The sequence below is a fragment of the Lichenostomus cassidix genome, chromosome 2 (assembly GCF_008360975.1).
Source record: "Lichenostomus cassidix isolate B80296 chromosome 2, HeHo_3.0, whole genome shotgun sequence".
Lineage (NCBI taxonomy): Eukaryota > Metazoa > Chordata > Aves > Passeriformes > Meliphagidae > Lichenostomus > Lichenostomus cassidix.
Genome location: NC_139482.1, coordinates 130,803,126 through 130,819,282, shown reverse-complemented (window position 1 = coordinate 130,819,282; position 16,157 = coordinate 130,803,126). Strand labels below are relative to the sequence as shown.

The 16,157-nt window shown below is 38.9% G+C and overlaps 1 protein-coding gene across 5 annotated transcripts in view; it reads left to right on the top strand.

The window, feature by feature from the left end:
• Positions 1 to 15,686, top strand: part of RNF19A (ring finger protein 19A, RBR E3 ubiquitin protein ligase) — a 57,225-nt gene extending 41,539 nt beyond the window's left edge. For all 5 annotated transcript variants that reach the window (XM_085053312.1, XM_085053311.1, XM_085053315.1 and 2 more), the window contains 8 exons: positions 1,323 to 1,531; positions 3,482 to 3,626; positions 4,203 to 4,365; positions 8,365 to 8,479; positions 10,515 to 10,676; positions 11,358 to 11,571; positions 12,958 to 13,101; positions 13,467 to 15,686. In XM_085053312.1, coding sequence (XP_084909438.1) covers positions 1,323 to 1,531; positions 3,482 to 3,626; positions 4,203 to 4,365; positions 8,365 to 8,479; positions 10,515 to 10,676; positions 11,358 to 11,571; positions 12,958 to 13,101; positions 13,467 to 14,151 — 1,837 coding nt within the window. In that variant the 3' untranslated portion in view covers positions 14,152 to 15,686. The remainder of the gene's footprint in view (positions 1 to 1,322; positions 1,532 to 3,481; positions 3,627 to 4,202; positions 4,366 to 8,364; positions 8,480 to 10,514; positions 10,677 to 11,357; positions 11,572 to 12,957; positions 13,102 to 13,466) is intronic.
• The last annotated feature ends 471 nt before the right edge of the window (positions 15,687 to 16,157 follow it).

Below are 16,157 nucleotides of genomic sequence, written 5' to 3'. Positions count from 1 at the left end.
AATAAAAGGGATAAGATTTGAATTAACTTTGTAGAGCTTCAGATCAATCTACTCTTAAATAAAAATAGCTAAATTTTAAGCTGGCATGTAAGTGAGAATATTTTTTTAAGTATCATTACTGATAAAGAATATTTTGAGTTAATTTAGGCAACTGCTTTAAAATGGACAGGGGGTAAAAAACAATTCAGTCTTTTAAAATAAAATTATGTTCATTTGAACAGACAGAAGCTTCAATCTTGTTGCATTTGTAAATCTCTTGAAGTCTATTTAGGGAACACTTTCCATGTGAATAAAATCATACATCTGTTTTAAATGTTTATACCAGTGGACTTAGTATTATATACTTAAAAGAAAGCTATTGTGTAAAATCATTGCAAAAAAACTACAATGGGCAGGAATTAAGAAACATATGTATGTATGTTTGTATATACTGTTAATATGAGCACATTGTGTTTTTATCATGTGAACTTTGAAATGCAGGTCTAATGCTATGACTCTCTTTGTATAGAACTGTTCATGTAGTGTCTGATTACAAAGCAGTTTTGTAAGTCTCAACATTCTTAGAGGTTTTTGATCTGTAGTATTGTCAGAGTAAAGGTGGCAGCAAGGACCTGAACTCTTACCAATTCTTGCATTTACAGTTTGAAATGTATTCTTAAAAATGCCTTAATTATTGAGAAACCAAAATCCTATTTATAAAATACTTGGTTTGCGGTTTTGACATTTTAAAATATAAAGAGTTAACAAACATCTATTTAAAGTAAATAGTGGTATTCATGATGAAAGGCACCTAATAAAATCCTAAAATGTATTGCAGTGCCAAATCAGACGTTGTTGCAGCTACAGGTTACACTGCAGATCACTTAGCAGGGATCCTTCCTCATTATAGGTAGGGTCAAGCTTAGACATGCCCATAGTGACTGGGTCACTTTGGAAAATATAACTTTTCCTAATTGGTTAAACACCATTTTTTGGGGTTTATTGTCCCGCTCTTCTAAACTCTGGTTTCTCTGTGACTGTAAACCTTTACAGTATTTCATTTGGCTTTAAATACAGTACATTTGAATACTGCACTGAATAAAGGTGAGTGAGTGTTGCAGTGATTATATTATTTCTGTACAGTTTTAGTCTGATGCAGTGGCAATAGAGCTGTGGAAGGAGGTGTTCAGGAAGTGGTGCTGGCCACCTAATGTCAGCTCCTGATGTCCACTGCCTTTGTACCTGCTTCAGCTGCTCTGACAGCTGTATCTTGTCAGCTTTGTTCTATATTTTGAATTGGTTTTATTAACAAAATTCTCTTTTGCCCCTCTTGGTCGTTCCAGATATGCTGTGATTGCCTTTGGATGTGCCAGCTGCCCCAAGCTAACGTGTGGCCGAGAAGGCTGTGGAACTGAGTTCTGCTACCACTGTAAGCAAATTTGGCATCCCAACCAGACCTGCGATGCTGCTCGCCAGGAGAGAGCTCAGAGTCTGCGCCTGAGAACAATTCGTTCTTCATCTATTAGTTACAGCCAGGAATCTGGAGCAGCAGGTATTTGTGGTTAGGGTGCTGTGTCTGTAAAACATCTTTTTTGTATATTTGCACAGCTAACCGTAGGTAAGGGAAGAATGGAATAGTGACATGGTAGATAGACACTGGATGCTTTGTCTTTCAGAAACATAAAATAGCAATTCCAAATTTGAATTAAAATTTTAAATGTTATACTTTGAAGTACTCTGTGACCAGAACATCTGACTCAAGTCTTAAAAGCTTGTCATCATTTTAAATTCTTGCTTTGTAGTTGAAAAATGTGAAATCAAATGAACTTGCTGCAAGGCATCCCGCATGTTTAGCATGTTGACTTCTTTGGTTGTATCACTTACACACTGGTACATTTGTTTTCTCCACTGTAGGTGAAATTTCCCAGCTGTTAAAATTAAAACTCGTAACCACTGATTTTCTGTTTTCAAAAAGACTATTACTCTGATGCCAGCTCTGATGTTTGACATCTTTGTTAGTACTAATTTGTGGTTTTCTAGGAAATGCTCATCTGTCTTGTCTACGAGAATGCAAACAATTCAGTCTCTTAAAGCTGAGCTTTTTTGTAATTCCCTAAAAAAGAGGATAAACTATTCAGAGTAGTATTTAGCACATCAGGATTCCAGTTTGCTGTTGATAAGAACTGGCTCTGAATTACACCAAACTTCGATTTATTTGGCAGCTTTTGTATCTGCCTGAACAAGCAAGGTAGATATTTGGGGTAAAGGGTCTCACTTGCACTTTGTAGTTGGAGCTGTTTTTCTCCAATCCAGCTCTAGACTTAAGAGTCTCTAATTTGTAGTTTGGTCTGGCTTATTTTAACAATGTGTCCCATCTTGCCCCAAAAACTGGTGTCTTATTCTAGCTTTCAAATAAATTTTAAAATAAGCTAAATAAATTAGCGCACCAGCTCCTTTCCTTACCCTTTCAATTCCTCCCAGCCTGAGCAGGAATAGCTCTGCCTTTCCTATGCTGAAGAACTTTCTCAGTTTACTAACTTCCCTGGAGGCTGTGCATGCACTTCCATGTGGGAGTAGCTAGTGAATCCTGTCAGCTTCTTACCCTTTTTTTGCACTGGAGTTGGTAGAGGTACTTTTTTCTGCTGGTTCTGCACCTCTTTAGGTATTCTTTATATCAAGTATGAGCTCTCTTTTCCCTTTGTCCTACCTAGTAGCAGAAAAACACTAAACTTGGAATTTTGCACTAGGAGCTGCAAGGTATTTCTGCTGCTGTGAATAAATAGCTTGTCCCAAAGTGCAGGTGCTAACCAGGAATGAAGATCACAACTGTGGTGTTTCAGTACACAATTTCACTCTTGCCCAATGACCCATTGTTTGACAGAGCTGGTCGCGTAACTTCATTTTTCCACATCTGACTGGGGAACAAGGAGGTTCTCCAGAGTTTTCTTCTGCTACATTATATTTTTCTAGGGACTAAGTAAGTATAAACTTAAGTAGGGCTGTGAAAAGGACTCAAGAGGGGGTTGGCAATACCAAAGAAGTACATTAATCTGAATGGGGAGATGGATTTAAGATAAGTTAACAGAGTGGAGACTGAATATTCAAGTATAAGATTCATAACAGCTTGAAATGTAAAAGAGGATTATATTTAAAGAGACCATATTATCAGTCCTGTGTTAGCATACATATTTAATGTCAGACTCTAATATATATTTCATTAAGCTTAGAAAATGCTTGAACAGAGAGTATGTATTAACTATTCAATTACTTGAATGTGGTCTAATACACCTTGTTTTCATTGGTTTTACTCAGTCCAAGGTTGGTAAAAACAAATTCAATACCAAGTCATTACCAAATGAAGATTTGTAAAGCAACCTTATAAAAAACTTCCTCATTTTTTTCAAACAATGGCTCAATCAGTTTTCCCAAATGTGTGTCTGTGTTTTGATTGTATTTTCTTGTCTAAGGAACTGATACGATTTTAATATTCATTTTTAAACAGCTGATGACATAAAGCCATGCCCACGCTGTGCTGCTTATATAATAAAAATGAATGATGGAAGCTGCAATCATATGACTTGTGCTGTCTGTGGCTGTGAATTCTGTTGGCTATGTATGAAAGAGATCTCAGATTTACATTATTTAAGGTACATTTAAGAAAAGAAAATTCTATGTGGTTGGTAATTTGTTTTCTAAAGTATTCGGAAGGAGATTCCCAAGTGCTGTAAGTTTGGCTTTCTTCCTCTTGGAGTAGAGAATCACAGTAGAAGTATCCATATCAGAGAATTAAGTTAATTTTCAATATATGTATTTAAATTAGTGCTTTATTATTTTTTATTTTAAAATATTTTCTCAATTTTATGCATGCAACATGTTCTTAGTACAAATCAAGTATTTTAGATTAATACACCCTCTTTTTACTGATGTCTTAATACTGCTTTATTGTCTTTGTATTAGGCAATACAAAAGCTCTGATTATATAAGTTACTGTGAACCATAGATTGGTGTGTGGCAATATGCAGTATGCCTCTCTTTACACAGCAAAATATGCTGTCAAGGCAAAAAAAAAAAAATCTGAAGGAATAACTGATGATTTGGTATCCATAACATCTGTAACTTGAACCTAAGGACAATAATTTGGTAACTTGGGAAATGTTCAGTAGTGTATAGCTATGTTGATTTATTTGCAGTTTCTTTACAGTTTTCTTATTTCTTTCTGTTAGCCCATCAGGTTGCACATTTTGGGGGAAGAAACCATGGAGCCGTAAGAAGAAAATACTGTGGCAACTAGGAACACTTGTTGGAGCTCCTGTAGGAATTGCCTTAATAGCTGGCATTGCTATTCCTGCTATGATTATTGGAATTCCTGTGTATGTGGGACGTAAGGTAAAAAGTGCTTCAGCTCCCAACATGCTTCAGGTTTTACCTTCTGTTGTATGGCTTGGGTGATACTGTGTTCAGGTGGGCAGCTAAAAAACCAAACAATATCCAAAAAGCCAAACCAACCATGCTTTGTTTAAGGATATTTGTGTCAGTTGTACAGGAAGGGGAAACAGTGCTTCTAAGAATCTAGCTTTTCTTGAAACATGCAGAGCAAAACAGCAAACAATTGCCAATTCCTTCATCTTGTCATCAAAGCTCCTGCATGCTTTTTCAAGATCGCTCAGTTTTCAATCTCTGGTTCCCCTTGTGTCCTTAGAATTAAACACTATTTAGAGGACAAGGAAGACAAAAAGGGGAGTGTGTCTGCTATACTAAAAGTTCAGGGGTGCAGTTTTTCCTCTGTATTTATTTTTCTTCCAAGCAAGTACCCTACTTTCTGCTACAGTTGGTTTTTTACCATTTTATTGTGTTATGGCTTAGTCCTATACAGTCATTGGAACCTTCTAAGTGAGAAGAGGAAGAAGGCAGCAGTTACCTGTTTCATATTACATTTGGATGCTTAGCTTTTCTCATTATATTTTCAGGTATGACCCCATCACTGAGCACCTTTTGTGTATTAAAGTCTCAGAGCACTAGTCTGTGAGGGCAGCCTCATGAGAATTTCTGTTGTATCCCAGTGCTTAGTGGTCATTTCTCTGTTACCCCTGTCACATGTTTGCACTTCAAAATATCTGATGGTGGAGATCCCATAGGCCCTTCAGGCTTAGTTTTCTTAGAAAAATTTATTGGTTTTAACATTGGTATAGGAAGAGAATTTACATTAAATTCTTACTGCCCTATTTTTCAGCTGATACAGAGAATCCTATTGTTTTGCAATATGCCATTGCATATTTAATGGTATTTTTAGTCCATTCTTAAAAAACCTAGAACTTCCACATTTTCTTGACAAACTGGCAAGAAAACACACTGGTTTAGGTTCTGATTCTCCTCTTCTGGATTTCCTTGTAGTTGTTCATGCCACCTTTGCTTTTGTCCAGTTTGAATACAGCAGCAAAGCTGCAGTGTTACTACTGCTGAGTTAAATGAAAGGGTGATCCTGTGCCAGTAACTACTCTTTCTCAACAACATGCTATTTTCATTTTGTGTACTCTAAAACACATATGCTTTCCCACTGTACTGGTAATTTAGGCAATTGGCCTCTTCCAAAGGGTAGTCTTGAATTCATTGGCATTCAGCTGCATCTTGGTCATTTCAGGCCACTTCTTCAGCTTCTCAGGACTGGAGTGAATTCTGGCATTCTTGCAACCTTGCCAGATTGTATTGGCCTGAATTTCCACACACACATTCTTCTCCTTCCATCTTCCATTTTAATGAAAATACTCTTATTAATGTTCAATACTCTTGGATCCAAGGCATATCTCTTGGAAAAAGTATGGAGTGAAGAGTCTCAGTTTGGGTATTATAAAACCTGATGACTATTCACATGTTTTTTGTAGTTTCACATGAAGCTTAGTAGATTTCTCTCGTCCCTTTTTTTCAGTCTGGACCATTAGAACCTGCTTGAGTGTCATACAAGAATGTAAGAACTTCATTAATCAGTGTGTGACATCTGTTTCTCCCCATCCTCAAGGTCATCTGTTAACAGGAGAAAGTGAAATTGACGTGATTTCTACTTGAAAAGAATCAGTGTGACCTCTTTATTTCCTACCTTTGCTCTGATGTCTGCAGGTTGCCAATTTTCAGGAAATGAAAGTTCAATTCAGTTGTCTTTATTTCCTCAGCTTCTTGTTTTGTACCTTTTTTAAGATCATCATTTCCATTTAAGTTTTTCCAGTTTTCCTGGATTTTTTTTTCAGACATCTACAAATAGTAATTTTCAAAAATTACTATTAGTGACTCTGAAATTGGGCCTGTTAAGGTATTTGTCATATCAGCTCATGAAAATATGCTCCAATGTGCTGTATTTGTACAGATCTTCTTTGTCACCAGTCATCTGGCTCACAGTTGATCTGCAGTGACAACTGAAGGGAAAATAGGAACAGGTCTCCAGTTTCATCTGCTGGCTGTCTTTCATTTTTGTTAAACAGCAAATGGATCCAATTTGGTCTTCCTCTTACTAGCACTATATTTGTAGAATAATTTCTCCTTGACTTTGATATCCCTTGCTGTTTGTCTCCCCTATTTTAACTTTTCTGATTTTGGCCTAACACCCTCATGCTGTTCTATACCCGTTCATAGTAATCTGACCTACTTTCTATTTTCTTAATGTTGCTGCTGCCTTGGTAAAGGAAGCTTCATTTTTCTTTTTCAACATTCTGTCTGTCCTCTGCATTGGAAGTGTTTGTGCTTTTGCTTTGATAATTTCCTTGAGGAAGTGCTAGTGCTCTGGTTTTATAGATAAGTCTTGTAACCTAATAGTTTTCTGTGTTTGTTGAAATCCCTCTTCTGGCCTAGTATTTTTGTTTGGTTATCCTTTATTATTTAGTCAATAGTCAGAAGTTTCTTATTTCATAGTAGTTTATATTAGTGTAACCTTCTATCTTGATGTTTTCAATCCATTTCTACTCTGTAACCTCTTCCTTCCATTCCTTTTTGTTGCTTTATGTTTAAGGAATCCCAGTAGTCTTTATGGATGTCTGTTTGTTGTATTATGCCTTTTGTTTTGGGAGTCATAATTGTCCACAACAGTAAAATCCAGTGCCTGAGGCAATCCTGCTAATTGCTCAGAGCCCCATGTAACCTGATCTTTCTGAATTTGTAGTTCTTACGCACTCATACTGTGAGTGTGCATGTTTAATTTTTCCTTTTCAATCCAAAGGCATGTTCAGTATTCAAGTGCTCCCTCACTCTGTGTTTGTCTCTCTGTGTAATGTACCTCAGAGCAAGTAAATGCATTCTCTTTGCACAAAGCACAGTGCCTTCTCTGCCCTTTCCTTGCCTGTCTTGCCTGAACAAAGACTTCATTCCAAAATGAGAACAACCCTACCAGATCTCTAATTGAAATTATATTTGAGAAAGCACAGCATTCAATAACATGATCATTTGGAGAGCATGACATCTAGCTCATTTTTCTATCATTATCTTCTTGGGTACTCATCTTTTGTGTTCTTCCTTAGATGGAGTGAGGATTGACTTGGCTTTGTGACAGCCATTAAGATACCTGTTTTTCCTTTGTAATTATATCTTAGCCAAGAATGATGACAGATGTAGTGCATATCTCTGAGAAACCATGTTCTTAGAGAAAGTAAATGAAACACACAAATGTGGGAAATCTCTGTAGAACAGTGATCTTTAAAGGCCATTCAGGTTCATGTGGGGCTTGTGGCAGATAAATTTAAGGCAGTCATATTTCAGAGTTATTGCAGACTGGAACCATCAGTAAGAGGTTTGGGTAACAGATTCCTCACTAAACAGCAGCATAGCTAAGACTCAGGTTTGCAAAAACATTTCCTGTCTCAACAGCTTGTCGTGAAGAGGGTGCTGAAGCAACAGAATTCTTGCTTTTGCCTCCTTCCAGGCTGTGTTTGGTAAAGGCTCTCTCATGGCTCTGTTATGCCAACCTTTTTCCATAGATATAGTAATCTGTTAACGTTTTAACTCCATACTGTTCAGGGAGAAGATGACTGGAAATAAGGTGTCTCAGTTTGATCACATTTGGCAATTCTTTTCTCCTGAAATTTAGTCTGCTTTTCCCAGGCATGTAAGCTGGAATAATGATTAAACAAGCAAAGCTCTTCAATTACTTAGCTTTTCAAACTTGAAATGGAGAATAAATGCTTAATTGCTGGATGGGAGGACTTCTTACTTATTAGAGGTTGCCTAAAATTAGGATATGTATAAATTTTATTTTCTTTGAGGTAAGGAAGAAATCATGACATAAAATGTGGTCTCTCTGGAAGAGAACAGGGTACAGCTCCAAACGATGTCAGTTCTTCCATTCTTGCAGTAATGTATTGTTGATGTTGATAATACTCTAAACTCCCTTTCTTTTCTTCTTTCAAGATTCACAATCGATACGAAGGCAAAGACATTTCAAAGCACAAGCGAAACTTGGCTATAGCAGGTGGTGTAACCTTATCTGTAATTGTTTCTCCAGTTGTAGCTGCAGTAACTGTAGGTAAGCAAATACTACTATTTTGTATTTTGTGTCTTGGTAGCACCTTGCAGCCAGAACTCTGCAAGCACTCATGAATAACAGAGCTCAGATAAGTGCTGTAGCTTCCTTTAATAGGTGAAGGAGCCAAGACAAGGAGGAGTCTGAGGTTATGCATTTATTGGGGCAGAATCAAGAATACAGTACTCAATTTTAATGCAGCATTTTCTGAAGAATTAAAAGTAATTTTTATCCTGAAAATTAAAGTTTCCAGGTTGTCATATCTGTCTTTTAAGATTGAAGTATTTAAAGGTTTTTGAAATGACCAAGAAAAATACTATTGCCATAGAGTCTATTAATATTTTAATAACTTCATATGAAACTTTCTCAGTGCAGAACAAAAAAAGTCTCTTATATTTAACATTGCAGTAGTTGACAAACCACTTGTTTGGCTGTGGGAGTCAGTTCAAATTGCATCACACTCTCTCTTCATGGTGATTGGTGACAATAGCATTTAAGGAGAACCTTGCTGTTCCTTAGAAAATAGTTGTCTCATCTTCCCAGGTAATTTCAAGATTACTGTAAACCCATATTTTTTTTGAAAGGAGGGGTTTTGCCTGGCACTCCTTTGTTTCTCTGTTGCAGCACAGGCATCTTTGCAGTTGCACAATAAGCTGCTGTGAACAACTGACTCACACTGAGACCCACCATTTACTTTTAAGCTGGATCAGGCCCCTGAACACAGTTTTGTCTGCAGTGTTTCTCCTTGTGCCAGGAGCAATGCTCAGAGAGGACTGAGTAACCTCCGGAAGACAAGGCCACTTTTAGCAAGTGGTGGTTCAGATTGGCCAGGAAGCTGTGGCTTAAACTTCTTGTTATCAGTGGTGGACCACTGTGCTAATAAGGATGTGCCAGCCATAAAACTGGTGTTAGTCTGCATTGCATTGTTCTCATGTGGCTGTGGTGTCAGATCCCTGCTAAAGAGGTGGTGGGACACAAAGTTTTATTGTTGTATTTATAGGTCTGCCTTACTTAATTTCTCTCAAGCTGTTTCTTATTCCTGGACGGAGATGAAATGTGCCTTTTCAGGGAAAGAGTTGGGTTTTATTTCGTGGAGTTTGCTCTTGCCCCATGGCTATTAACACATGGCCTCCAGTCTCAGGGCATTGTATGGCTTCCAAAATAGTGCCCATAAGAACATGGAGTTCCTCCTTAAACGTGAGAAATTTCTAGTGAAGGGGACCTCATATAAGTGGAGCCCTTCTTTTTGGTGAGACTGAGGAGCCTTTCTATTAGGTCTGTTTCTGTCCCGGCTTTTTCGGAATGTGCCATCTTAACATTTTACAGTCTGCTGGTTTTTGTACCTTCTGTATACTTCCATCAGCAAAGCCAGAGGAGGATTTAATTCATATGCCAAAGGACTAACTTTCACTCCACTCGAAGTGGTGGGATGGATGTGTGTGTATCTGTGTGTGCTTTAGTCTACAGTTCCTTTAACTGGTTTTCCTTAATTCCTGCCATCCTGCTGCACAAAATTGTTTACTTTTAAGGAAAACTTATATTGAAAAATACCAGAGTTATAATAATGTTAAGTCCTATTAAATTGATATCAAAGCCATGTCTGCCTTCAGTGGATGTAAATTGAAGCCCTTAATTAAAGTAGTAGAACTACTAATGTTTTCAGTTGAGTAACATTTGAAATAGATCTCTGCTATTTCTGCCTCTCAGGTGGAACATTATCACAGTCCCTAGTGGAGCTTTTGTGAATGTTTAAAGTACTTTAATTTTGTTTGTAAATATGTTATGGACACACTGAAAGTATTAATTAATCAAGCTTCTCTTCCTACCAATGCTGACAGAGGACATTCTGCCAGCTGGAAGTACTTTCCTGTCATGTCACCATAGTGATTTACCAATATTTCTTAATTTTGCTCCCTCCTGATCTCTTTGAAGTGTAATATTAACCAAATATTAAGTAATCATGGAAAATGAAATTGCCTTTATGAAAGGCTCTAACATAAAAGTCACTTTTAATGAAAGGTTGTACTTTCCTCTCTAGGTATTGGTGTTCCTATTATGCTGGCTTATGTGTATGGAGTTGTTCCGATTTCCCTCTGCCGAAGTGGAGGCTGTGGTGTGTCAGCTGGCAATGGAAAAGGTGTCAGGATAGAATTTGATGATGAAAATGATATAAATGTTGGTGGAACAAATGCAGCTGTAGGTAAGACAATTCAGTGTTCCATTTTCTATAAATGTGGGCTTTGTAACTTGTATTTGCTATCTTAGATACTAGAGTAGTTACTTGCGTTCGGGTCTGCTTCTGCTCATTGACAAAACTGCACCTCTTAGGTGACAGGAGCTTCTCTGTCATTTTTTGCTGGGCTGTAATACAGATATTAAAGCTTTTCTTGCCTGTTTTAATCAAAGCCAGACTCAAGTCTTTCCCATAGGTAAAAGTTTGAAGATGGCATTAATGTTGCTCTTTCAGAATCCTGGTTTATGGAAGCTGGTTAGCTTTTTTATTTTTAATAGGGCAAACTAAAAACTGGTCTGATGCTTCAATTTTTTTATTACATGGCACTATCGTTTGTGATGGGGTCTCTCTCTATTCCTTCACTCCATGTTTCCTGTCCTGTCTGTGGTTAATTTTTTGGTATCTTAGGTGTGTGATGTGAGGCATAAGCATTGCAGCAGCTCCAGTAAAGGTGTCTTTTTAGATTCTTTCTGGTTGTTTGCGGGTTTTGTTGGTTTTTTTTTTTTTAAATGAAGTTCTCTTTTTGTGATAGTATGTTTTATAAATCCTTCTTCTCAGCATAATTTCAGAAACAATTACCATGGTCACATCCTAGAAACAATTAAGTGCCACTTCCATAACTGAGGAGCCTTCTTTGTTTCTGTCTAGACACCACTTCTGTGGCAGAGGCACGTCACAACCCCAGCATAGGGGAGGGAAGTGTCGGGGGGCTGACGGGCAGCCTGAGCGCCAGCGGCAGCCACATGGACAGAATAGGAGCCATCCGAGACAACCTGAGTGAGACTGCCAGCACCATGGCCCTGGCTGGGGCCAGCATCACAGGGAGCCTCTCGGGGAGTGCCATGGTGAACTGCTTCAACAGGTGAGGCACCTGCTCCAGCCCTGCACTGTCCTGCTCTGCACACAGGCAGTGACACCTCCTCAGTTTTCCAGTCTTTGGTCTTTGAAATTGGTTCCTATTAAAAGGAACTGTCTCTGGGAGATAAACAGTTCATCCCTGACAAACTTACTGGTTTTGAAGAGATCCTGCCTGACCACAATCCTCAAGATTTTGTTTTTGTTTAGGGTAAGTGGGGCCTGAGATCTTGTTCTCCTGCTTCCCCAGGAGAGCTGCCTGTAGCCAGGGTCAGAGGGAGGCAACTTGTGTCTAAGGCAGTTTTGTTCTCTGGTGCACCTCACCCAAAAGTCAGAACTGCTGACTCATTCAGTCCTCTCCAGGCACCAAGCTATGCCTTCAGAACAGCTGGGGGGAGTGTGGATTCCAAATGGACTTCAGGCAGGAGGGGAGGCAGATGAGCACCTGGCCTTGCCAAGGTGGCAGCTTCTTGTTATTTGCTCAGTGCCTTCTGTGAATTTGGACCTTTCTGATAGTTGGCTCTCCTGCACCCTGAAGAGAAAGGGAGTGTGTAGAAAGGATTGTTAGCATGTAGGATTCAGGATGGAATTTGCTCCTTAAATCAGGTGCCAGCACTGCTCATTTTGAGTAATTTGAGAGTCCAGGCTATATAGAATAAAGAGTGCAGGATAGTATCAAGAGTTCCCCTATGCTGGGACAGGTGTTTGAAGCTGTGACTGCTGAGTGAGGTATACATATGCTCTTCTTCAAAGAGCTGAGAGTGAAAAACAAAACAAGAAACACCACTTTAATTTCACTGTCAGAACACAGATAAACAAGAGTTTTGGAAAATCTGTAATTTGATTTCTGGCTTGTCTGCTGAGCCCAATTTAGATTGCTCAGGTTTCTCTTACTCCTGTTGCAGTTGGTAACAATACAGTATAAAGTACAGAGTACAGAACACAGTTCTCTGCCACTGATTTGTAGTAATTTGCGTCAGGAGAAACATGGGAACTATCATGCCTTGAATTTATGTACCCTTCTGATAGTTTTTACCATTTTTAGAGTATAGTGCATTATCTGCAAAAGAACTGTAGCTGAATCTGGAGTTGTCCTTGTAAATCTCAGGAGGGAAAGAATCCAGAACTTTTGGTTAAAGCTTTTAGGAAATTAATCTGGTTTTGATTTGAGGTGTTTTTGTTTGCTTGTTTATAATAAAAAAATAGTCATTATTGACAGTGGGAATGGAGAACATGTGTCAGTAGAGTAAATAAGCACATCTGTACTGGAGTGACTCAGGATATTTATGATTGATTTATTTACTTACTACCGTCTACAAGGTGACACTGATTTTCAGCTAGTGTGCTGTAACTGTTGTGGCTTTATGTGCAATTCTCTCTCTTTCTTTCAAAGACTGGAAGTACAAGCAGATGTGCAGAAAGAACGATACAGTCTGAGTGGAGAATCTGGCACAGTTAGCTTGGGAACAGTTAGTGACAATGCCAGTACCAAAGCAATGGCAGGATCCATTCTGAACTCCTACATCCCTTTGGACAGGTAAGACAAATGTGGTGAAAATAGAGTATTAATAAGCCTTGCTTCTTAAAGGATGTTCTAAGCATGACTCAGCTGTTCTACATTCAAGATTACACTTTGAAACTGCAAATTTTGTTACAACTGGAATTACATGTGACTGCTTACATTTTGCCAGGGTTATTTCCCAACAGGAACACCATTTCTGTAGCTCAGTAAAGCGTTTGGTCTTTCAGACTTTGCTTTTCCTTTGGGCTGTTTATTTGGTTAAACATTTCTCTAAAACGTGATACATCCCTCTCACTCTCTCTGTATATGCTGCAAAGCCGCAAGACTTTTTTTCTGCCCTCCGCTGACCATTTCCACTGACGGATTCTCCCTTGTTCTAGGGAAGGCAACAGCCTGGAAGTGCAGGTGGATATCGAGTCCAAGCCAGCCAAGTTCCGGCACCACAGCGGGAGCAGCAGCGTGGAGGATGGCAGCGCTGCCGGGCGCGGCTCCGCCGGCTGCTCCGGCCCGCCCGACGGCAAAGCCGGCGCCACCAAGTGGTCCAAGGACACCACGGCGGGCAAGAAGTGCAAAGGTAAGCTGAGAAAGAAGAGTAGCATGAAGATTAATGAGACGAGAGAGGACATGGATGCTCAGCTGTTGGAACAGCAAAGCACAAACTCCAGTGAATTTGACTCTCCCTCTCTGAGCGATAGTATTCCATCCGTAGCAGATTCCCACTCCAGCCATTTCTCCGAGTTCAGTTGCTCAGATATGGAAAGTATGAAAACCTCCTGTAGCCATGGTTCCAGCGACTATCACACTCGCTTTACCACAGTCAGTGTTCTCCCCGAGGTGGAAAATGATCGCTTGGAAAACTCTCCACAGCCAAGTGGAATCCCTGTGCCTGTTCCAACAGCCCCAAGCACTGATGTTCCACAGCTGAGTTACATTGCTGAGGAAAGCATTAATAATGGATCTTCGACAGATGTAGATTTAGGTGTTGGTGAAACACTGAAAGAAACAAACAACAACCACTCACAGCATGGTGTGGAATTAAGCACTGCTATTCAGACTGAAATTTAAGTCTATAAGTGCTGCAGAAATACATTTGCCACTAAAGAGCCTTGTCTGAAAGCTGGTTGAATCACATGCGACTTCCAGAAGTTTCAGGTGACCAGCAGAAGCAAGGTTTTGATAAAACTGCATTTTCTATATACTTGTCTGATAAGGCAAAATACTTCATATGGATCTTCGACCTGTGTGAAGAGACATGAAGGCTTTAACTAAGTGCATTACAGCAGTACAAATACGTCCATGTTTTGTATTTTTGCCACAACTTTGCTTGAAAGCGTATACTTGGTGTATTTAGATAAAAATTGGTAAATTCTTAATATGTTAAATGCTGAAATGAATAATATGTCCTGCACTGTTCACTTGGAAAATATGAGGTTTGGGATAAAGGATGTTAGCTGAGCATTAGTGACTTAAAACCATTCTTGTGTGAACTCTTAAATTTAAGGGAAGCAAAAACCTGCAGAGACCTATACAAACATACTTCAACAGTGAATATTCAGAATGATAATTTTGTTTCATAACTGGACACACTGTATTTAGAATGCATGTAGAATGAACTGCATATTTTCAGATGGATGTAGCCTGTGTCAGAAGTGTTTGTATGTGTGTACACTTTGAGCAGGGTTATGGCTTTTACATAATTTCAAAACATAAGAAATTGGTACTTAATATATGGTGGAATGGAGACATCACCTGTGTAGAACAGTGGGGTTACCTATTTATTCATGCAACCAATCATGCAGCAGATACTGCTACTATATAGTGTATAAAAACTGTAAAATAACAATCCAGTGATTTATAAGCATTGTAGAAAAGCAGATGCAGTCACCTTTCATTAGGGGGAAAATTGGTGCCCCATCCATTCTTGGTGCCTTTGGAAAAGACTGGGTTTGAAGTGCCTGGTCGTTTGAGGATTTTACTGTAATGTTTTCCAGAATGTCCTCTTTGGCCACCTTGGATCACAAAAGAAAATCCTAGTGAATAAAATGACTATCATAGATACAATAATGAGGTATTGGCCTACCAAAGACTCACTCAGGCTTTAGTGGACTTGACATCTCTTTGCAAGACATGCCTGTCTTCAGTCCCAGAATCTTAAGTGCAGTGCAAAGACTGCCCAAGTGCAAAGATGGGTTCCAAATATGCTGGCTTTTTTCTTTTTCTTTTGCATATGGAAGATGTACAGCTGAACACAAGCTGAAGTTGGCCAAAGCGCCTGCACTGTTAACATTTTTTTGCTAAGTAATTCACTAAAACGGGAAAAAAAAAATTGTGAATCTTAGAATAACAGTTAACAATGTTCTGTCTTGTGTTTCATGTATTGCCATTATGGTGCTACTGGAAGTTTGGTTGGATGAAAAGAATGCCATGAGCTGCAGTCCTCTTCCATGACTTATCCTCACCAGTTTCAGTAATAGCTTATAACACTAGTGCCAGTTACGTTATTTGGTAATGCTTGTTCCAGTATTTGTATATTTGCAATTCGGTTTTGCTCAATAATATGCGTGTACACTGCATATCTGAAATAAATGTCTAAATACTGACTTCTAGTGGTCTGTTGTTTAATGTGCTGATCAGCCCTGTGAAAATGTGTATGTTCCTAGAGAGCCTTTTATCCTGTAAGGTGCTGACTGCTCTTACCTCTTGCTGCCTTTAAATATTTTTATTCGATTAGGTGTGCTTTGGAAGTCGAGTGCTCTGATTCTCGGAAATGTAAGATCAAAAGTCAGTTGCATTTTGTATGAGACTTCAGCCTTCTCTAAGATTAAAAGAAATCTGAGCTGCCTCTCTGGCAGACAGGATGGTAAATGGTTTTGTGAGAGGGATATGGCTCTGGCATGAGCTCTTTGAACAAAACTGCACCATCTTGGCACAAGTCAGATCACTGAGCTAAACTCAAATGCTGCTTTCTCTATCTAAAGTGATTCTCTTCTCAGTTCACATGGCCTGCACAGAGTTCATTCTGAAACACCCCAGATTGGCCAGACCTGGTTTTTGCTCAGCAGAACTGCCTG